At 46.4% G+C, this 13,088-nt stretch overlaps 1 protein-coding gene across 2 annotated transcripts in view; it reads right to left on the bottom strand.

Annotated features, from left to right (window-relative positions):
- Positions 1-1,592: 1,592 nt before the first annotated feature.
- Cramp1 (cramped chromatin regulator homolog 1) overlaps positions 1,593-13,088 on the bottom strand; it is a 67,805-nt gene continuing 56,309 nt past the window's right edge. For both annotated transcript variants that reach the window (XM_028854561.2, XM_037201449.1), the window contains exons 14-21: positions 12,844-12,925; positions 11,507-11,611; positions 11,084-11,262; positions 10,324-10,389; positions 9,527-9,758; positions 8,499-8,663; positions 7,201-7,346; positions 1,593-3,054 (exon numbers count right to left, since the gene is read on the bottom strand). In XM_028854561.2, coding sequence (XP_028710394.1) covers positions 2,890-3,054; positions 7,201-7,346; positions 8,499-8,663; positions 9,527-9,758; positions 10,324-10,389; positions 11,084-11,262; positions 11,507-11,611; positions 12,844-12,925 — 1,140 coding nt within the window. In that variant the 3' untranslated portion in view covers positions 1,593-2,889. The remainder of the gene's footprint in view (positions 3,055-7,200; positions 7,347-8,498; positions 8,664-9,526; positions 9,759-10,323; positions 10,390-11,083; positions 11,263-11,506; positions 11,612-12,843; positions 12,926-13,088) is intronic.

Genomic DNA, 13,088 nt, shown 5'->3' with positions numbered 1-13,088 from the left:
CTGGTTAAAAATGCTATTAAACTGAATGAGACTTCCCCTAGCAGTGAGGCCACAAGGAATGAAAAAAGAACAGGGTGGGGAAAAAAGGTTGACCAACAGATGAAATGTCCCCAAAGTCATACTCCCTGAGCAAGTACTCTGCCTCTACAGGATAGATGAACTTCAGCCCGCCTGAGCATCTCCTCTAGGACATAATCCACACCAAGCACCAGAGATCCTGGATCTCAATCTTCTGAAAAGACGAATCAACAAAAAGTCTAAGACATTATTATTAACAGAATATTTTCTCAGCCGGGCGATGGTGGCACACACCTTTGATCCCAGCACATAGGAGGCAGAGGCTGGCGGATCTCTGTGAGTTCAAGGACAACCAGGGTTACACAGAGAACCCCTGTGTGTAGAGGGGAAGGGGAGGAGAGAGTAGATCTCAAAAACGGATCTCATGTATATCACACTAAGTTCCAATGCACAGAGGAAGCCCTAGGTGAACATGAACCATCAAAACTGATGGAAAGGCAGAGAAAGGTGTAGAACCCAGGAGCCTTCCTTGCTGTTTTAAAAAAATCTCCAACCTTTAACAGTTTCCAGTTTTACATATGGATATTTGATTAGGTTGGGAGAAGTTACACCCACTGATTCTCTGCTACAGATGCCACTATTTATCCTTTAACATGGTGATGATGAGCAAATGTGTCTATCTGTCAAAGCAGTAGAATCTTCTGGAATCCTATCAAGTTCCCTGCTGCTAGGTGACAAGGGCTGTAGCCTCTGTTCCTCAAAGCAGTTTCAACCCTTTTAGAGGACAGAGTAATATGTGCCTCAAGGCATTCATTGCCTGATGGGAATCAGCTCAGGAAACCAACTGCCTAGTTCTACATGCTCAGTGACCAGGATGCTTCACGCACCCATGCTTACTGTGGGAGAGTCTGCTTGAAACAGTGCAATGGCAGCTAGCAATGGCTTAAGCTGAGCCTGGTGTCCTAACCACGCTACAGTCGCAAGCTCTAAACACCTTCAGTTAAGTAAGGGCGTGCTGACAGCACACAACTGGGTAAAGACACACCAGGGACCTCACCAGTCTGGCCTAACAGCACTGCTTCTGTTCTTCTCATCCTCTAAGAGTTTTAGATTGGGTCTGGTAACGGTCTGGGCCAGATCCTTTACCGGTACCAGTGACAGGAGGATCGTAGGAGGGGAAGGAATTTGCGGTCCAGAGCCACTATCCTCTCAGTTTCTGTGGTGAAGCCTGCGTTCTAGGATCTGGAGGAGATAACTGGACAAGTGTCCCACTGGGAAGGCTTCCTTCCATCCTGTTCTTCACTGCAGATAGAGAGAGGGGCCTGGGCTGCTCTTAAGAACTACTGTGCAACTCAGGAGAAAACAGAGAGAGCAGAGGTGGCAGTTTCAGGAGTTAGGACTGTCAAGCTGGGTGTGGTGACACACACACCTTTATCCCCAGCACTTGGGAAGCAGAGACAGGCGGATTTCTGATCAGCACTTGTAGATCCAGGCCAGCCTGGTCTACAGAGTGAGTTACATAACAGATAGCCAGGGCTATAAAAACATAAAACAAAAACCCAAAAACAAACCAAAAAAATCCTGTCTCAAAAAAGAAAAAGAGAGAGAGAAGGGGAAAGAGGGAGGGAGGGAGAGGGGGGGGGAGGACCTGTCAGCCCTGGCTGCTATGTGGAGAGTAGTGAGAGGGTAATGCAGGAGTCACCTGCTGCCCCGGAAACACAGCCATAGCCTCCTGAACACACTGGGTCCGCAGGAGAGTGACTGTGTTGCAAGGGTCTGCTGAGGGCAAAGGAGGGTGGAACTCTTGTTGGCACCATTCTCAGCAGGACCGCCACAATCGTGACTGCTGATCACTGGTGGGCTCCAGAAGAGAGCTGCTGAAACACCAAGTGGTGAGCTCTTCCCATACTCTGACATCTAAACCCTGCTCGAGTCCCAGAACAGGAAGAGAGGCAGCCTGGGGCAAAGACGCCCCTCAGACACCAGCAATAACACATGAAAAATCAGAGCATACATAAAGCTTTATCTGTAGACACAGCAGTGTACTCGGGTGGAGGGCAGGCAGGTAAAGAGGAATGGGATCTTAGGTCACCTAGAAAGAACTGGGCATTAAGCACAGGACAGGAAGAGAGCAGAGCCATCTACATAGAGGACTCCAACTACTCCTTGCCCATGTCTCCTAATTCTTAAACCACAAGAAAACCATTTCCAACCAGCTTTGTAGGACCCTATAAAACATCCATACACCCATACTTTCTTTCCCGCTTCTTACTCCAGGAAGAACCAAACCTCTGCTAGCTACATGACTCTGGGATCTTTCTCTGCTTCATGGTCAAGGCATCCAGGAAGTGTATTAACTTGCAGACACCACCAAGCAAGAGCCTGGTCCGCACTCACTGTCCCTTGCAACCTCACTGCAGACTTAACAGCCAAGTGGGGAAAGGATGTCAGAAAGAAAGCAGCAGTGGCGGTGGCTTCCCTGCACACAGGATAACAGCTCTCAAGACAAAATGAACACCAGGCATGTCTCAAGAGACCCTCTAGAAGGCTTAACATGCAGACACACAGCTGGAATTGCCACACAGGCTACAGGACTGTGAGTAAGGGCTCTGATACTTAAAAAAATATTTCTCAGGTTTATCCACCCTTCTCAGAGCTTGTCCTGGTCTGTGTATGGTACCGCCCCTGCTTGTTGGGACAGGCCATGATCAGTTGCTCCTATGGCTGCATATCATATGCTGTTAGAGGTGCTCTGGTTCACCGTCTTCTGAGGATTCTGGGCGTGACTCTCTCTACTGTGAAGACGGTTTCTATGGGCCAGCCCGTAGACTTCCCTTGTGGACTCCAGGATGCCCATGTCACAAGGCACAGTCACTGAGAGAGATCACCAACAGGATTACCACCTCCTCCACCATCAAAAAGAACCTCTCGGCGGCCAGGCTCATTGATGGACAATTCTTGGGCCAGGTCATTAAATCGAGATATGTAGTCAATGCTGTTCTCATTCATCATGCACACCAACTGGGAATCTACCACCTGTGGGACAGAAGGGACAAGAAGACCATATTAGCTGGAGGGTAGCTTACCATCCTGACGAGAGGCTATTGTCCCCCAGAGCAGATTGTCAATAGAAGGAGCCTACTGCTCTACAAGGTATAAATATGGACTTTCTGTAAGTACACACTCTACACATGATCCTAGGAAAGCCCCTGGGAACATGAAACATCTAGATGCTGATACTCCCTCTGATCCTCATGAGGAAGACAGCTCACGGAAAGGTCAACAGTGACAAGAGAAGGCGGAGATCAAACGAGCAGAGAGAGGTGCCTCCGAGAGGAGTTAAACGGGGCTCTCCAAAGCATCAGGAGTTCACAAGTGTGGGTACAGGTCCAGGAACATGTGAGGAAAGAAAGACCAAGTGCAGAGGCTATGAGAAGGCACAGAGTGCAGCTACTCAACAAACACTAGAACACGGTACCGTCAACACAGCAAGCAAGGTAGAGAGAACTAGTGGGAGGGACACAGAAATCTAAGTCTTGGGTATCTAAGGGTATTAAAGCCTGTGGAGCTGTCACCATTTACTGTTTCTCGCCACTCTAGTGGAAGACTCATGAGAACAGGGACTACTGTTCTGTCCATATAGTGACTGCAGTAATACTTGGTAAGACTTGCAGGAATTTTTCTTAGTGAACTACATAATATGAACGGCAAGAACTAAATTTTAAAATTCTTACTTGAAATGTTGAACAAATTAAACTTTGCCCTTTAAAAAAAGAGGGCTGGAAAGATGGCATAGTGTGTAACAGTATTTGCTGCCACGTCTAACAACCTGAGCTTGATCCCCGGAACTACAGTGTAGAAGGAGGTAACACGTTTACAAGTCGTCTTTTGACCACTACACATGTGCATGTACATGCGAGTGCTTGCACACACAATGTAAAAAAAAAAAGTAGAGCAAAGATAGAGTGATGTACACCTATAATCGCACAACTTTTGAGGCTGAAGCAGACAGAAGTATTGTGAGTTCAAGACCAGCCCAAAGTACATAGCAAGACCTTGTCCCAAAACAGACTTCCTCCATCTATGTATTCATCCTCTGCTTCCATGGTATCAACCTATGACCAAAACAGATACCCTTCTCCCCATAGACTACACCCACCACTCTCACTCAGATCCCACTATCAGATCACTGCATTCATAAATGATTGCTATCACACTTCCAAATGATGAGGGCCCTCTCCAAAGGCAGTGGTCTTTAAAGTACAGAGTCCTTGGGAAGACCCTCTGCTGAATATGCTGGCTTTCTGCAGGTGAAGGTATCATTCATTCACTTGCTGCAGCCACAATATTCTGTGTTGCTCATTGTCCTGAATACCTGAATACCACATCACCAGGGAAAATGCAAATGCTGACTTGAGAGTCTGGCTGGCTTGAAACTCCAGGATTCAGCAGTACTCATCTCATAGGTACCAGGGAGTGTCTATACTAACTGGAAAGGAAAGAACAGCCTTTTGTGTGAAACATTTTCACTACAAGGAGCCCTATAAGTAAAGACTCCATAGTGAATGGGCTTGAGAAATGTCCTATATTGTACGAGAGGTTCTGGAGAGATGGCTCAGTCAATGAAGTGCTTTCCATGAAAGCCTGAGGACTTGAGTTTGTATCCCCAGTACTCAGAAAAGCAGGGCCTGGTACCTGTAATCACAGTTAGGGGACCAGAGACAGGTGGATCCCTGGAGCTTACTGGCCAGTCAGCTCACCAGAATCAATGAGCTCCAGGTTCAGCTTCATGTTTCAAAGAATAAGGAAGCAGGCTAGTGCGATAGAGTAGATAAAGGCGCTTGCTGCCAACTCAGATAACCTACATTCAATCCCTGGGGCCTACGGAGGAGGAGAGAACCATTTTTTAAAAGCTGTGCTCAGATCTAACCCCTCACTATCTCTACACCACATAAAGACAGAGTAAATAATCAAATAAAATTTAAAAAATAAGTTGCAGAACAATTAAGGAAGGAGGATTTGTGGACTTCTGGCTTCCAAATACATGTGGACACATAAATACACATACCCCTACACATAAAGATTATGTGAGGAAGATTCACAGTATTACTGTAACAATTTTTTTTAAGATTTATTTGTGTTATTTGTCTGTGTGGGCATATATGCAAATCTGTCTTGAGCCACTGTTCAGATGGTTCTAGATGGTTCTTTATTTTTGAGCTGAGGATTGAACCCATGGCCTAGCAAGCACTCTACCACTGAGCTAAATCCCCAACCCCAAATCTGTGTGCATACACTTGTATGCCAGGTGTCTTCTCTCTCTTCCTGACTATTCCTTTAAGGCAGAATTTCTTGATCTTGGGGTTTATTTACTTTTTTGGGTTTTTTTTTTTTTTTTTTTTTTTTTTTTTTTTTTTTTTTTTTGAGACGGGATTTCTTTGTGTAGCCTTAGCTGTCCTGGAACTTGCTCTGTAGATCAGGTTGGCCTCAGACTCACAGAGATCCACTTGCCTGTCTCTGCCTCCCGAGTGCTGGGATTAAAGACATTATGGTAGGCCATCACTGTCTTTAATGTTTTAGGCTGTGTTAGAAGTCACTAAGTCCCAAGTGATGATCCTGTTTGCACCTTCCCACACTTAAAGCTGGGTTACTGGCAAAGGCTGGATGGCCAGGTTATTACATGAGTGTTCACAACCAAACTCCTGTTCTCATGACTGCAAAGTAAGTGTTCTTGATCATTTAGTCATCTCTCTAATTCATCCTTACATTGTTTTGAAATTGTCAAACCATGTCATGGTTCAGCTCAGAAGTCAAGGTATTCTATACCTCCACCATCTCAAAAATCCACACTGGAAAACTGAGAAACTAGTGTATTTTTGTGAAAAGTTGTGTTATATATATTAACCCACCCCACTCAGTCTTTTTTTTTTTTTAACTTATTTTTATTTTATGTTCATTGGTGTTTTGCTTGCATGTATGTCTGTATTGTATGTATGTTCATGTATCAAAAGACCTGGAACTGGAGTTACAGACCGGTGTGAACTGCCATGTGGATGCTGGGAATTGAACCCTCTAGAAGAGTAGTGCTCTTAACTACCGAGCCATCTCTCCAGTCCTGGCCCAAAAGTGTTTTTTTTTTTTTGTTTTTTTGTTTTTTCTTCGAGACAGGGTTTCTTTTGTGTAGCTTTGCGCCTTTCCTGGAACTCACTTGGTAGACCAGGCTGGCCTCGAACTCACAGAGATCCGCCTGCCTCTGCCTCCCGAGTGCTGGGATTAAAGGCGTGCGCCACCACCGCCCAGCCAAAAGTGTTTTTATATTGTTATTATTGTTTGATTCCTCCCGACCCCCCACCCCTGAGATAGGGTCTTATTCTATAGCCTAGGCTGATCTCAAATTCACAGCTATCCTCCTTCCTCAGTCTCCATGCATCATGGAAACAGCTATTTTGAATATTGTTTTGAACTGAACTTTCCTTCAAGTGTTCAAGTGTCTGGCCATAAAACTCGAAAGGTCTTGATATCCAGGGAACCAGCTTGGGAAATGCTGCTTGAGGATCCTTCTCAAATGGTGTATACTCTGGTCAAGTTTCTCAAGATGCCTACAGCTCTGTCCCTAGCCCCACAGCTGTCCTCCCTCCAGTGCTGGCCCTGTAGTCCTAACTAGTGGGCACACGTAGACAATGCGAGGACCTCTGGATGAGGTCAGACAGCCTAGGCCAAACATGGAAAAGAACAAGTAGACAAAGGACAGAACTCTACTGCAGAACCTGTTCCCAAGTCCTCAGGGTCATGGCCACAAAGCATTACAGGGAAACGCTACTCAAAGGCTTTCTGCAGCCAGAGCAGGAACAGTGATAAAATAACATCTTACAACTTCCAAATGGCACTATACCATACAGATTAGGTAGCAGAGACAGCTCAAGGTTATACCGCACTCTGCCTGCCTTTGGTGACTTGGCTCTCTACCCTGACCCCAGGCTTCCAAGGTTAAGAAGCCTACAAAGTCAGCTGCTACTTCCAGTTTGTCCCAGTGCTACCAGATCTAGATACAGTGCATGTTCTTGTATCTGACATGTAACAGTCCCCATGAACATTCCTTAAGACCCACAGGACCTAGGAGGGACCACACAGCCTCCAGGATGGGATAGGAAGTGAAGTTCAGGAGTGTGGCACTGCACTTACTTCTGCAACATCAGCAAGAGACCTGGACACAAAAGAGTCCCTTGAATTTCCATCCAACAAGCTAGGGCCAAGCAAAGATGTGCCGCTGTTGGCCCCAACAGCAGCTGGTAGCATCTTCCTGCTCTTCTCTGGGGATATGAAGCTGGCTGTAGAGAGAAAGCTGAGTCAGGCATAGGTGTCCAGCTAGCCCAGTCAGGCCCCTCTAGGTCTCTACCTTCACACTTGTGTCAAGGGCTACAGATGGCGTCATTATGCTATAACAGGCTTTTGTCGTCTAATAATGTTAGTGTACATTCACCTTTATCATTTTCCAAGGGCCCCATGGTACTGTACTCTTCCTATATTGTATTCTCTGTGTCCAGACCCTCACTGATGGACATTAAGTTTGATTCTGATTTCATAGACTGCAGATGATTTTGCTCATGTCTGCACTGTTTCTTGTGATAGCAAAACCACTGGGCAGTGGGGCTGGTTCCTTGTACTTCCCACCAGGCATAGTACCCATAATCAAGGATGATCAAATTTGGAACTGTAAGGATAGAAGCCTAAGTCCTGGCAACTATAAAAGATAAGCTTAGTCACCCATTCTCAATACACCCACTAAAGAAACAAGTAATAGTGAAAAGCAAAGAAAGGAGATTTATTCACTGCGGCACCATTGGGAAGAGGACAGAATAAACAGGCTCAGTGATTCCAACCCCCACACCCATATTCAGGGTACTGACAGGTTTGGGTTTAAATAGGGGTCAGCAGTATGAATAATTAATCAATCTTGGCCAATGTGTGGTCCAAGTCATCACTGACCCATCACCGCTTCAGCTTCAGTCTATCCCACAAAGAGGTTTAATAAGTTACAAGAACTGAATGGAATCTCTTCCTGGGGGAGAAAAGACACATTCAACAATTCTCCATATGTGGTCAGGAACACCACCACAAGTCAGCTGCAACACACACTTCAGAATATCCTACTGAATATATAAAGAAACTGAGAACATAAAGACGGTCTGGTCTGTTTCTTTCTTTGTAAGAGCCCAGTAAGAAGGTTGGGCTAGCTGGACAGACTGGAGAAGGCACTGAGAACCAGATGAGTGAGTTGAATGTTCTGTCTGTACTGGGCTGAGGGCTCTCAGAGTCTATAAGCATGCCAACATTCAGTGAACTACACACAGAAAATCTGCACTTTCCTCTATGTAAATTACACTTAAAAAGTTAACTCAGGCATAGACACCTTTGAAATGAGCAAAAGAGGTGCAGCTTGACTCCAATCTTGGAAAGAAGAGTCCTCTAGAAACACTCACCAAACAAGCTGCTGAGCGAGGAATCTGTGGAGTCGCTGGGGTACCACTGCGGGTCATGAGTGGGAGAGGCAATCCAGTTGGGTTGGGGGCTGCTGGATGGGGAAGGGAGACTCTTGGAACTGTCACTGCCATTCAGTTTTGCTGGAGAAAGAGGAACTCCTTCACCTGTCAACCAAAATCCAAGGTCAGAGATGGCTCCCTGAACCCAGAGCAAGGCAGCAGGGGACAGAGGCTGTGTACTGTGAACCCAGGAGGCACTGGGCCCACACCAAAGGGACAGCAGTTGTCTACAAACAGATGGCAGAGCCTTCAGGGCAATCTTCATGGTCATTCATTTGTAAAGCATGAAGATGCTATAAGAAGGGCACAATGCAGAACACAGCAGGCAGGGTCAGGCCCTGTGCCCAGAGTGCTATGCACCAGCCCCATGAGAAACATGAAGTTCCTGATTCTATCCTGTGGGGTACAGAGTTCCCATCTTCTACTGAGAAAAGTAAGGTTCAGACAAGTCAGGGACCTATCAAGCCCATGGGTTAAAAGGCTGTGAATTAAAGTCTGTCTGAACCCCGCAATCTGAGTCCTGTCAGCAGGCAACAGCTGTGCCACTAGCTGTGCCACTACCACCAGGAAGACCACCACAGAGTGGGTGGGGTCAGCCCATGGTAACTATCTATGCAGCTACTTCCTAAGCACCATCTGCAAAACATGGAGGTTGCCTCCCAGAGATGCACAAACAGGAAACCGATGCCCAGGCTTCAAAGCGCTTTCTAAACCATCCCATTCTTATCTCAAGGTAGGAGCAACCAGACCACTAGCGGCCCAGCTCCCAGGTAGCGCTCCTGCCAGAGCCAGGCAAAGGTCCCTTGTAATGGTAGATATTAAATGCTAAAATTTGACGGCCATACTGGAACTTTACCAGCAAGTTTGGCAAATACTTAGGCAGATCGAGTGCCCTTTGGCAAGTCTGGCTGCCCTATCCTAGTCAGAACCTGGTTCTGGGAAAGATGTGCACAGCCACCTGTACTTACTGTACTGGCCAGAGCTGATGGCGATCTCAATGATGGAGTCACTGATCTGTGTGGCAGGTTCTCCCTGTGAGAGAACATCCTCAGGTGGGCCAGGTAGGGATATGTCCAGCAGTGCAGAAACATTGGGTGGAGAGAGCCGAGTGCTGGAGCTCTCTGATGAGGGTAAAGGTGTGGAAAGGCCATTCTGGAGATGAGCCTTGGGCAGCTCAGGTAAGGACAGAACAGACGATCCCTGCCAGGAGGGGGACAAATATTGTTCAGAAACAAGGTGCCCATCAGCACTTATAATAGTGAGTGAAGGCTCCATCTCCAGCCTGGCAGCTGCAACAAATGCAGTTCTTCCAAAGGAAGAGCATACTCAAGAAATACACTTAGAAGAAAGTTAAGCCAGGGTAGGAAGAGCCTTTTTCCACTGGTGTAATGCTCAGAAAGCTGCCAGCTGTCTGGAATACCAGCACTCAGGAGGCAGAGGCAAGGGGATCTGCATGAGACTGAAACCAGCCTGGTTTACAGAGTAAGTTCCAGGACAGCTAGAGCTACATAGTGAAACACTGTCTTGAAAAACTTAAAAAAAAAAAAAAAAAAAAACAAAGCAAACCAAACCAAAAACCCCAAAAGAGAAAGCCACCGGACAATTATGTCCGGCTCCCCAGCCCAAAAAACTGGAACCAGGGACAGCATGGTTCATTCATTCGTGAGGCAACAGGTAAGGCAGGGGAAGGATAACAATGTTGCTGGGAAGCAAGGTCTGTGCACTCAGGGAGGATGCGGCACGGAAGCCCTAAAGTGTACAATACCTGGAAACTGTCTGTCATTGGCTCCTGCTCTGGTCTTGGAACGCTGATAAACGGGTCACTAGTGCCCTGGAACAAGAAGATAAATGAGTGGTCCACATTGAGCTGGGTTAACAGCCAAGTGCTTGTTTGGTTGAGCACCAAAGAAAAACTCTTCCCAGTCATCCCAGTCTCCCTAGAGCCAGAGGTGCAGGACTGGACTGTGTTCCAGGCTGGAAATGACGGAGAGTCACAGAGTGTTGCCTCTGCACTTATAATATTTTATTGCTTTTTAGGAGGAAACATAACAGCTCAGTAAGAAGCTGGCCACATACTCTCAGGCTCTAGAGCTCCATGGGATCACCCCATCCACCCTCCTTTCAAATAGGCCAAGAAATCAGAGCATTTGGAGATTCATTAAAAAAAAAAAAAGAGTGGTCAAGGCCGTATGAGCTATTCTCCACCAACATCTAGCAAGCACTTAGTACTGCCTGAGTAGGGACCCAGGAGCTGATGTCAGCCTCTGAGTTGAAATGCAGAACTACACTACCATGCATGTTTTAGCAATGGAGCTTCAGCATCACACAGCATATACGCATGTCTCTTCACTCCTCCCACTCTGTGTTTCAGGGTAGATGTTCAAACCTTGGCTTCTCTGGCTTAGGGTCTCCGGTAACACCTCAGGCCTCCAAAGGTGCAACAGCAGGGTTCAGTATGACCCCAGCTCATGGCCTTGCTCAGGAAGCTATCAGTAACACCAAATAGCTCTTATAAATGTACTCACACTTATGGAACTAACAGGGTCTCTGTTCTGGTGTGGTCCAGTGTCACTCTGCCCCGAGATGGCAGTGGTTACTTGTTCTGAAGACAGTGGAGAGACGCCAGATGAGCCATCGGTATCTAAAACTGGCAAGGGACTTCCAGGGATGATGCCAGCACTTTGAGCTGCTAAGTCGATGGCACCTGGCAACAGGAGTGATATATCAAACCTCTGTTCCATAACACTCCACTCCATGATGTATGGCCAGAGAGCTTGGGACAGCTTCTCCCTCCACCTCTCTTCAGTGAAGAGCCAAGGGATTTGAAATACTCTTAGCAAAGTAGTAAGACATTATGCCTTAGAGAAGAGAATATTACAAAGATGTATGACAAAAAGTGACTAAGGAACCTCACATTGTGGCTGTCACTGTGCACATTACAGACTTACTGGGCAGGTGACTGGTGGCCTGAGATGGGAGGACCTTGGGCACTATCGGTCGAGACAGAGCTGCTTTGGTCAGAGAAGACTGGATGGGCCGGAACCAGCCTCTCCCTGAGGGGAAGATAAATGCAGTCACATTAGCTGGTCTGTCTATGCCCTACAGTGCACAATGGGGCTGGGGGAGGGTTTCCTGCACAGACATAGCTGGGGTCATAGCAAGTTACTCAACACTCCAAACACCCACTAACTTGGGGAGTGAGAAGGATTCTCACACAGGCTCCTAAGAAGGAGATCTACATTCAGTTCCCAGCACTCGCATGATGGTTCCCAACCACCTGTTAACTTCAGTTTCAGGAAACCCAACACCCTCTTCTGACCTCGATGGGCACTAGACAAGCATATGTTGTACATACATACATGCAAATAAAATATCCATACACATGAAAGTAAGAATAAAAGAAAACAACTCATGAAGAGACTAGAGAGATGATTCAGTGGTTAAGAGCACTTGCTGCTCTTACAGAGGACCCAGGTTTGTTTCCTAGTACCCACCCAGTGCCTCATGGAGGAGATCTGACACCTCTTCTGGACTCCATGGCCTTTTGATGTGCATATAGATACTTTCATATACACAGAAAAACGAGTAAATATATATATGATTCATAAGGGCTGGAGACATAGTTCAGTAGTACATCAGTTGCTCAGCTGCCTACAACTCTAGATTTGATGCCCAGAATCATAAGCAAAAAAAGATTAGTTGCTGGGTGGTGGTGGCACACACCTTTATTCCCAGCACTCAGGAGGCAAAGCCAGGCAGATCTCTCTGAGTTCTAGGCCAACCTGGTCTACAGCGCAAGATCCAGGACAGGCACCAAAACTACACAGAGAAACTCTGGCTCGAAAAACAAAACAAAACAAAAGATTAGTCAAGATAAATCAATTAAGCATGTGTGTTTAGACTTTCTGAGGCTTATGTCAAAGCCCTAGAGCAACCAATGAGTTTACAGATTATATAAATAAAAAATGTGATCATACACCCTAACAACACATGTATTTTATAAGTGCCCATCATGACTCCACAGGCAGGAAGTGAACACACTCCACTGAAGTGAACTCGGTGCTGCCAACAAAGACAACAGAACACACCTCTAAAGAAGGTACACTCCAGCCACTGGCAGTCATCTTGCCCACAGTGGTAGCCAGGCCCAACACGAGGGCACAATGCACACTTAGTATAGCCAGTAGAATGGACACAGGCATGTTAGAAATGCTACACACATGGCCTAGAAACCCACACCTATAGTCCCACAGTGAGGCATATCCTCAGGAATGCCTGGCCTTACCGGCTATTGGAGAATTAGACAGGATGGAGAAGGAGCACACATTGTGGGACTGGTTTTCAGAAGGTCTAGGGAGCAGTGTCCTCTGTGAGGAAAAAAAAATGCACATAGTAAAGGTGATAAGAAGACATCAGTATCAAAAAAGGTCAGCCTAGAATGCTGGGAATAAGACCTTTCCCAAGGAAAACTGAAGAAATATTAGAAGGATCTAGTTAAAACCTAGAATGTTCTGGATTTGGCTGGAAGAC

Source organism: Peromyscus leucopus, chromosome 8b (assembly GCF_004664715.2).
Source record: "Peromyscus leucopus breed LL Stock chromosome 8b, UCI_PerLeu_2.1, whole genome shotgun sequence".
NCBI lineage: Eukaryota > Metazoa > Chordata > Mammalia > Rodentia > Cricetidae > Peromyscus > Peromyscus leucopus.
Note: the sequence above shows the minus strand (reverse complement) of the source record. Positions and strands in the feature narration are given on the sequence as shown.